Source organism: Ziziphus jujuba, chromosome 6 (assembly GCF_031755915.1).
Source record: "Ziziphus jujuba cultivar Dongzao chromosome 6, ASM3175591v1".
Classification (NCBI taxonomy): Eukaryota; Viridiplantae; Streptophyta; class Magnoliopsida; order Rosales; family Rhamnaceae; genus Ziziphus; species Ziziphus jujuba.
In genome coordinates, this window is record NC_083384.1 from 4,851,459 (window position 1) to 4,860,617 (window position 9,159).

Consider the following 9,159-nt stretch of genomic DNA (forward strand, 5'->3'; position numbering starts at 1 on the left):
AAAATGAAATAAAATAAATTTCATAGCGTGGGGAACGGAAAATACACGTGGGAGGCAGAAAGCCACACAACAAGTAAAATAAAAAATGAAAAATACAAAAAGAGGGTCAAAGGCGGAGCGAGGAGGAGAAGTGAGGAAGTTTCGTTGGCAGGACAAAGAGAGAGAGAGAGAGAGAGAGAGAGAGAGAGAGAGAGGAGGTCAATTTGGGGAATTCACAGGAACGGGGCAAAAGTGACAAGGCGTGACACCTAAGTGTTTAAAGGACCGACGATTTCCGAGTTTTGGAGAGTTGCTGGAGACTGGAGAGGTCTTTTTTTCCAATTTCCAATTTTTAATTTTTTTTATTAATTAATTAAAATCGGAATTTGAAAAGGAGAAGGAAGGAGGAGGAACAAGGCACTGCACTGCTTCTTTCAGCTCCATACAAACAGCAAACAGCAAAGCGAGAAGACGAAGAAGACGAAGAGTTAGTTAGTTAGTTAGTTACAGAAAACCAAACCACTTTTGTATTCAGATTCGGCGCGTTTTGAGTTTTGATTTCCAATTCGCACTTCCAGACAAACCGCTTTCTTTTGTCTCTCCTTTTTCACCTCCGAAATTCTCTGCAACCCGGTAACCATTCTTCCATTCTCCTCCTTTTATCTCTGTCTCACTTTTTTTTTTTTTTCTTTCTTTCTTTGGGAGTGTTTTGGTTTTTTGTTTTATTAATTTTTCTCTACTTTTTTGTTTTGTTTTGTTTTCTTCCTGGGAATTGAATTTTCTGTCTAGTCTGGTTGACAGTGATTCCTGAATTGAAATTTATAAATGATTCACATTCTTCGTGAGCCTATTGTTTCTTTTCTAATTTCCAGTTTTCACTCTGATTCCTTCAATAATTTTTCTTCTACTGTTTTTTTCACAAATTTATTATTGAAAATATATATACATATGTGCATATGTATATTTTATCTACGCGTTCGTATTTGTTGACTGTTTTGTCATCTTGGGGGCTAGTTGCGTGCAACTAGGAGTGGGTTTTTCTCCGTGTGTCGAAAGCCAAGATCAATGATTTTTTATTTTTTATTTTTGGATTATGAATTGTAATCCTTGATTACTTATTTATTTATTTATTTTTTTTTGTGTTTCTCTTTTTTGATTGAAGGGAAATTTGCGGACCTAGAACCAGATTTATATCTCATTTGTTAACGGGTATAGAAAGCAGGGCAGGTGATATTTGGGTTTTACTTTTATTTGATTACTTTGTGCGGAATTGTCTTCCTCGTTTGTCGATTGAATCTTGTGTGAGTTACCAACGAGATAAAGTTGGAGTCGTTAGAGTTCAAAATACAAACAGGCAGCTTCTGAAAACTGCAATCTTGGTGGATGTGTGGAGGATTCTGACTATCTCTGAACAATTTGGGAATATGAGTATGGAGAGGATTCTATCTGCGGTGGTGGACACTCAGCAGGGAGGGGAGTCCTTATTTGGGTCAATCAAGATTGCAGTGTTACCCATTGCAAAGGTTTTTACAGTTTGCTTTTTGGGTTTTCTCATGGCTTCCAAGTATGTTAACATTTTGCCTGCCAATGGAAGGAAGCTTTTAAATGGGGTAAGAAGCTTCTTGCATTATCTTGCTCACCTTCTAACATATGCTATATAAAACCACACAGCATTAAACTTAGTCGACCTGACCTATAAATTATTTATCCTTATTATTTACTCCCAAGTTTTTACTGTTTTTTGGAGAAAACTTGTTTTCAAATTGCAGGAAGCAACAATTCCAATTTTTCCGAAATGGCCAAAAAAAAAAAAAAAAAAAAATCCAGTTCTTTTCGTTTATAATTTCAGTACGGAACTACTAGTATCCTGTAGATTCCAAAGTAGTTGGATGAATTCTTACCGATTTTTCCCATGTCTTGCAGTTGGTCTTCTCACTTTTGCTTCCATGTCTGATATTTTCTCAACTTGGACAAGCCATCACTGTCAAGAAGATGATGGAGTGGTAAGAATTATAATTTTTTTTTTTTTTTTTGGGTTCTCACAGCTCTGACAGCAGTGTAACAAATTGGTGTTTAAATTGCATTTATACTGTTTCAGGTGGTTTATTCCTATGAATGTTGTTCTGGGCTCCATATCTGGGTCATTAATAGGTTTTCTTGTTGCCTCCATTGTTCATCCGCCATACCCTTTTTTCAAGTTTACGATCATACAAATTGGAATTGGTAAGATGCTTCATCCATGAGTAAGCTTCTATTGGAATTCTTAGCATCTTGAAAATTTATGTTTCTATTAGAAGGTAAAAGATTTTGGGCTAATTATCAGTGTCCAAAATTCTCCTTAGTTTCCAATGATTAAAAAACAAATAAAATAAAAAAAATCTTTTAACCAGTTAAGATTTTATTTGACTCTGGTCTTGCGCTTAATGTCAGTTGGCTTATCTTGATTTACCTTCTTACCAATTCTCAATGCAGGGAACATTGGAAATGTGCCGCTTGTTTTGATTTCAGCTTTATGTAGAGAGAAATCCAACCCTTTTGGCGACTCAAACAAATGTAGCACTGATGGGACTGCTTATATCTCATTTGGCCAGTGGGTAGGTTTCTTGGCATTTTACACTTGAACAGGACATGCTTTTTAAATACTGACAGTTCTTGCATCTTATTGTCTTTATACGTATGTTAGGTTGGTGCAATAATTCTGTATACATACGTATTCCAAATGTTGGCACCTCCTCCTGAAGGTACTTTTGACATTGAGGACGGATGCCTTCCCATGAAAGCCCCTCCAAAGGATAACAGCACCCCTGAGCAAGTTCCATTGCTTACACAAGGGGAGGAGGAACTGATTAATTCAAATTCTTCAAAGAGAACTAAGGTACAAAAAGAATTTGATTTGTTCATATTCAGTCTTATCTGTCTCAAGTTAGCAAATTGGATTTCATTGTTTGCAGAAAGATATCATACTGGTTTAACAAAGTTCAGGATGACCGATGCTTGGGAAAAAACTTATATGATTAAAATAGGAGAGACATTATTCTTATATAATAAATGAATAAATGAGGAAAGACATTACTCTTAATTAATATAAATCTGATAGCAAAAATTACATGTCTAAGATAGTGTAGTTTAGTTTCTAAAAGTGTCAAGGAGATACATGACGTATTCAATGAATATTCAAAGTGCACCTGTTCAAAAAATTTTGCATTTTTTAATTGTTTGTTTTTCTTCTATTATATACTGTCTTAATTATATGTTATGATTCTTAATACAGATTAAAAATTTCATGGCGTTTTTGTATGAGAAGTTAAAACTCAAACAAATCCTCCAGCCTCCTATAATAGCTTCAGTAAGTTTGTCCATCTTTAACTTGACTAATGTATGTTTCTCTTTTCATTAATAAAGTAACCATGTGCTCCATCTAAGTGGTATGTATATGATTGTCTCAGATCTTGGCCATGGTACTCGGAGCAATTCCATTTTTGAAGCGATTATTCTTCACAAAAGATGCCCCACTTTTCTTCTTCACTGATAGCTGCATTATTCTTGGGTATGCTTAATTAAATCATATAGTTTTTGAATCTAAAGGGAATTTTCTCCACTCAATTGCTGTATGCTTATCTTTTTTTTGAAGTTTGCCCGCTACTTATAGGGATCAATATTCTGTGCTTAGATCTTGTCTGACTTGCAGAGATTTTTGCCCACAAACTTGTTGCCTCGGAATTCCTTTCTTTTTATATGCATGTGTTAATTTAATTTATGACGTTGGGGTGGGGTAACACTTTTTGGTCAAGTATTTAGCTATATCTTACAAATCAAACAAGGCTTGGGCTAACTTTGTCTTGCATGATGTGAATATTAATACTTACCATGAGTTTATTTTCAATATCTAAAATATATAATCTGACAATGTTGGATTTATCAGGGAGGCAATGATTCCGTGCATTCTGTTAGCATTAGGCGGCAACCTCGTTGATGGTAAGTTGACTTCCTATCACTTATTTCCTCTAATTTCTTCTTGTAACTTTGGTTGTTCATATCCAAAGCATCTCTAGTTAGCTGTCTTGCCTATATTTTTGTTTATAAAGCAGAACTGCCTCGTATGCTTTGGGATTATGGAATTGAAGAATCTAAATATGACATTTCACTTTCATGTTTGTAGGACCAGGAAGTTCAAAACTAGGCCTACGAACAACTGCTGCTATTATTTTTGGACGATTAGTTTTGGTGCCTCCTGTAGGACTTGGAATTGTAACATTGGCTGATAAGCTTGGTTTCCTTCCTGCTGGAGACAAGATGTTCCGATTTGTCCTACTACTTCAGCATACAATGCCCACATCAGTCCTTTCAGGTAAGATCTTAAATCTCATTGACATGGATATTGTTAGTGTTTTTTGTTTGGGCTTGTTTAGACTGCATGACACGTCTTCAGTATTGATTATGTGGTAATCCTTATATTCTCTTCAAAACTGCAAATGCAATTGAAATGAAGAAATCTAGTTGAAGGTTTCTGAATTTTCCGCTTCAAGCTCCTAGAAAATTGGTCAAATGAGGGATTTCAGATATAGCAATGCAGTGCTATGCTTTTTGTTGAGTTTGCATGTTAGCTTTTATTTGTGAATTATTTATCTTGGGAAAGCAATGTATGTGACTTTACATTTTAACCCATTATGTGTAGGTGCCGTGGCCAATTTAAGAGGTTGCGGAAGGGAGGCAGCTGCTGTCCTGTTTTGGGTTCATATTTTTGCTGTGATCTCCATGGCTGGGTGGATAGTTTTGTATCTAAACATTCTCTTCTGAACCTGTGTCCATTTAGCTGTTAATTGTATCCTAATCCAGTACAATAGCTAAATGGATAAGAAACTAGTCGTTGGAACCCAATTTCTTAATGGGAAATGCGTCTTATTCCATGTCAAGACTTTAGGAAACCATGTTGCCAAACAGAGGAAGAGGAAGAAAAATATAACAATCATGATTATAGGAGCTTTTTTCTTTTTTGGTGGAAATCATGATTGTAGGAGCTGTGAGAAGGTGGACGCACCCAGGAATTACTTGGTTCAATTGAGTTAGGATGACATTATTTGTAAACCTTTATATAATTTTTGAATTTAATTGTCATTATTGTTTAACCCCAGGTAAGTAAGTTGTACTTATTTATTATATATTATATAATATAATATAAATTTTTTATATTGGGTGACTACTATTGCGACTTCTCAACACAACTATCCAATTGCAAATCAAGCATCAATATAGCGAAGACAACTTTCCATAATACATAATATAAATGTACTTGCATTCATTTTCTAATTTATTAGTAGTTTTGAAAATATTTTAAATTTTTTGGTTTCACAATCAACCATTATCTCGGCTCTCTTTGAGATAATTGCCTTTCTAACTAATAATAAAGGCATTACAGCCCGCCCTTGATATGATTAAAATAGGAACGGGACGGATGAATGACTATAAAACTAGTATAAATAAATTCATATTGTTATGTACCAATACTTGATAATATATATGTATATATATATATATACACACATACATACATATGGATAGGTTCACAACAGGTCTTTTATTTGTTTTTTTTTTTTAAATAAAAAAAAACAATAATAATAATAATAATAATAATAATAATAATAATAATAAAAGAAAGTTAATTAGAAGATAGGGTCTCAACGCATAGATTCATTTTAATGGTTTTCTCCAAAGATTATAGATTCATTTTAATGGTTTTCTCCAAAGATTGATGCAAAAAGCTATTCATGCAAAAGACCACGTCAGTCTTTATCTATTAAATTACAAACAAGAATTCTTACACAAAAATACGCATGTTCAACAACAAGAAGATTGCTAAGTTACACAAAAAGTGTCTTTAGAACAGTGACCACCATCTTCTGCTTCTATTCTCCCTTTGGTTGAGTGAAGAGCCAGAAACAAGAATTTGTCGTTGGCCCTGTTCAGGGAGCCTTGCTGCCCCTCTACTTTCACCAAGGGGATTGCCTAACCAAAACACCAGAACAATGCCCACCAGACCAACTATTGGAGCAGCAGCAAGAAAAAACCACCTTCCTGTACTGCTCTCCCTCACGGAGCTGTTGATGGCTGGTTCTATATCTAGCACCTCTCTTTGCTCTGATATGTCTCTGCTAAATTCATGCTCTCCATCTTCTTCAGCTATAACAGAAACATCTGAGGAACTGTCCTCACCCACATCTTGCTGGACATCATGCATCTGCCCTCTATTGATAATGTTTTGCTTCCCCTCTTCATATTCTCTATCATCAGTTGGTAGCTCATACCGACAAAGAGGACAAGAATTTCGTGCACTCAACCACGGCAAGATACAAGAAGGGTGATACAGATGTTTACATGGTAGCTGATTCACTTCCGTGCCAATGGATAACACATCCTTGCAAATTGCACAGGCTAAGTCATCATGTTTCTTGTGTTCCTTATTAATGACCACCCGAGGTAGACTGTTCACACAGGACACAGATGCAGGAGGTGCTCCTCGTCTTGAGTTGTCAGCCTCAGCAAGATGCTGAAGTAGGTCTTCAAAGCCTCTTGCATCAAGATAATCGCCAGAGTTTCCAATATAAGGCAGAAACTCTGATTGCTCCAAGTTAGAAAAGATGTCATAAGCATATAATTGACTATTAGCTCTCCAATTAATCATACCCTCCGATTCAGGAGAATGGGTCTGTCGTGACCAGCCTACAGCATAATTGCTTTCACTTTGACTTGAAAATAAAAAATTTTGAAATCGAGCTCTTGCTTCTGTAGAATCAACTGTGTTTTCCTCCCCATCAACTTCTTCCCATTCACCATCTTCCTCTTCCCCTTCTTCCTCTTCTCCTCCTCCACCTTCTTCTTCAAGCTCATCTGAGTTCCACTGATTGAGCCCAGCATGCATTGGATCAATATCAGTCTCACTGTCAAAATCACTTCCCTCATTTGGTTGAGTAAACATCTCTGAATCTAGGAAACCATGCAGGTCTACAGAAGCGTCAGAGTCCCCACCATAAGTACTAAAAGAAACAGCATCACTCTCAGCATGGAAAACCCTATACCGACCAAAACTGACATTTGATTCACTCTCAGCATAAAGAGAATCAGCATTGTCAAAACCATCACTTTCAGTATCAGAAAGCACCCGCCGCCACCTTGTAGACCCTCTTGGGGCAGCACGGGAACTTGTATGCTGAGGTAACCTAGTAGTAGCATCACCATCTCCTGGTGAATCCTCAAGACCAGAGACAGAGGACTGAGTTTGCCTTGCCAGATTTATCATTTGTGAGAACTGCTGTGAGAAGAGATTCTCAATTGACTCAGAACTACTGTTGTACCTGGTTCTTCTTCTGCTAGGTGGCCTCCTATGATGAGATTCATGTGTTGGGGTACCAAAATCTTCAAGGAGCAAAAATTTACAGTCCCCACAAATACCGATACTTTCAAGGTCGCCAGCCACCTCAGTATCAGGTGAAAGGATCTTTTGACATAAAGAACATCGTGGAGGCTGACTACCACTTAAACCACTTTGGGCAGTAGAATGAGGAAACTCCTGTGAGATTCTTTGTGATTCTCCATCCATCAGAACTGAAAAAAGCCTAAAATTCAAACGAAATGAGAAAGAAGCAAACTGCATATGGAAAAGAAGAGAATGATAATGTTATACATGGAAGCAGAATGCCTAGGTTGACAACCACACAAACCAAATCATGATTAACTAGCGTAAAAATAGTGCTCAGAACAATTCGATGGCCAAAAAAGTAAAGCAAGTATTACTTAATTAAATGGCTTAAATAATTAAAAAATACATGCAGGTAAATTTAGTATCAAAATGTTGGTTCCCCAACTTTTAACAATTCCACAACTTGTGAACTATTGATCATCTAGAATCCTTTATATCACAGTGAAAAGATAGGGAAAAAAAAAATTGTGCATGAAATGAGAGGAACCCATTAGGAAACATCAAGTTGAAAACGACAAAGATGCAGAGAGTTTAAAAGACATTTACTAGACATTGTTTAAAAGGAGGTGTTGTCTATGTTGTCCCTAGATTACAACTTTAAACTAATACTGCACCAACATTATTTAGCACCTAAAGCTTATAGAGGCTAGAACACAGAAACTAGAACCATGTAAATGTTATCTAAAAGAATGAAAAACCAAAAGAAAATGAAAACAATGGCATTGCAACTGCCAAGAATAGGTAAATTCATGAATTCAACACATGACAGAAACAATTCTGAAAACTCTTCTAGTAGCCTCTTCTGCAAAAAGTTTTATGTCACTCCATGTTAATATCACATCGCAATGCTAAATAAAAATTTATCATTGATTTTCGCACGTAGACCATGGCATATTAACACTTGGGAAATCCAACACACTTACTCCAGAAAACCAAGGAGAAAATAAAGAATCCAATGAAATCAACCTTTAGTCTTCGCATAGGAAGACCTAGTACAAGAAGCATGATGATAAATTATGATTTTTGAAGGTCAAGATGGCAGCTTGGTGGAGAACCCAGATCGCAAACAGAGTAAAAATCATACAAACAGAAGCAGAAACTGTTTTCTAATACGAAAAAAGGGGAATTACAAATGGGTCAATTCTGGGTTTTAAGTAAATTACCGGACAATCGACGAAGGATTTGAATTTGTAGAAAAATATATTGCAGAATCAGAAGAAATCGGCTTTGATCATCGGAGGCTACGAATAAAGAATCACCATAGAAAACCACCTTCAGAAATAAGATTCAGCAAACTTAGGGTTCGTCGGTGGGAGGAATGAGATAACAGAAGACCGAGCTTCTCAAACTGACTAGTCTTGGAACGAAACTGGGGCTGAATCAGTGACTTTACGATTCACAACACACAGACTTTGGAGTGGGAGAGCATTACTTGGTTTGGAAAATGAGAACGATGGAAAAAGTGGATTGCTTTATCAATTCAATTCCTTCTCTCACTCACCCTTCGCTCCGTACCATGATCACAGCGCGCGTGTGCGAAGCTTCCTGTCAAACTGACCTAACTCCACGCGTTGCCACTTACCTCAATGCCGAGGTTCCCCCGCTCTCGGTCAATTTTGCTTTCTATTTTACTTGGAAAATGCAACGTGCCCCTCTCAAATTTATTTTTCATTCTAGTTTAACCCCTCTCTTTTTGCCTCTTTTGC

General features: G+C 36.5%; 2 protein-coding genes across 4 annotated transcripts; one reads left to right on the top strand and one right to left on the bottom strand.

Moving 5' to 3' along the window:
• Positions 1 to 254: 254 nt before the first annotated feature.
• LOC107431425 (protein PIN-LIKES 6) lies at positions 255 to 5,166 on the top strand. The gene is made up of 11 exons (XM_048464228.2): positions 255 to 612; positions 1,142 to 1,589; positions 1,903 to 1,982; positions 2,078 to 2,202; positions 2,452 to 2,573; positions 2,663 to 2,854; positions 3,251 to 3,325; positions 3,426 to 3,526; positions 3,902 to 3,954; positions 4,139 to 4,327; positions 4,655 to 5,166. The coding sequence occupies exons 2-11, from the start codon at positions 1,404 to 1,406 to the stop codon at positions 4,774 to 4,776; spliced, it is 1,245 nt and encodes a 414-aa protein (XP_048320185.1). The 5' UTR covers positions 255 to 612; positions 1,142 to 1,403; the 3' UTR covers positions 4,777 to 5,166.
• A 575-nt stretch (positions 5,167 to 5,741) lies between these two features.
• On the bottom strand, positions 5,742 to 9,049 carry LOC107431423 (uncharacterized). Of its 3 annotated transcripts, none has more exons than XM_048464049.2 (2): positions 8,617 to 9,049; positions 5,742 to 7,621 (listed from the first exon to the last, which is right to left on the bottom strand). In XM_048464049.2, the coding sequence occupies exon 2, from the start codon at positions 7,571 to 7,573 to the stop codon at positions 5,855 to 5,857; it is 1,719 nt and encodes a 572-aa protein (XP_048320006.2). In that variant the 5' UTR covers positions 7,574 to 7,621; positions 8,617 to 9,049; the 3' UTR covers positions 5,742 to 5,854. The 3 variants fall into 3 exon arrangements, with proteins under 3 accessions (XP_048320006.2, XP_015897814.2, XP_015897813.2); XM_016042328.4 differs by having other exon boundaries at positions 5,742 to 7,578; positions 8,617 to 9,048; XM_016042327.4 differs by having other exon boundaries at positions 5,742 to 7,589; positions 8,617 to 9,048.
• Between the last annotated feature and the right edge of the window lie 110 nt (positions 9,050 to 9,159).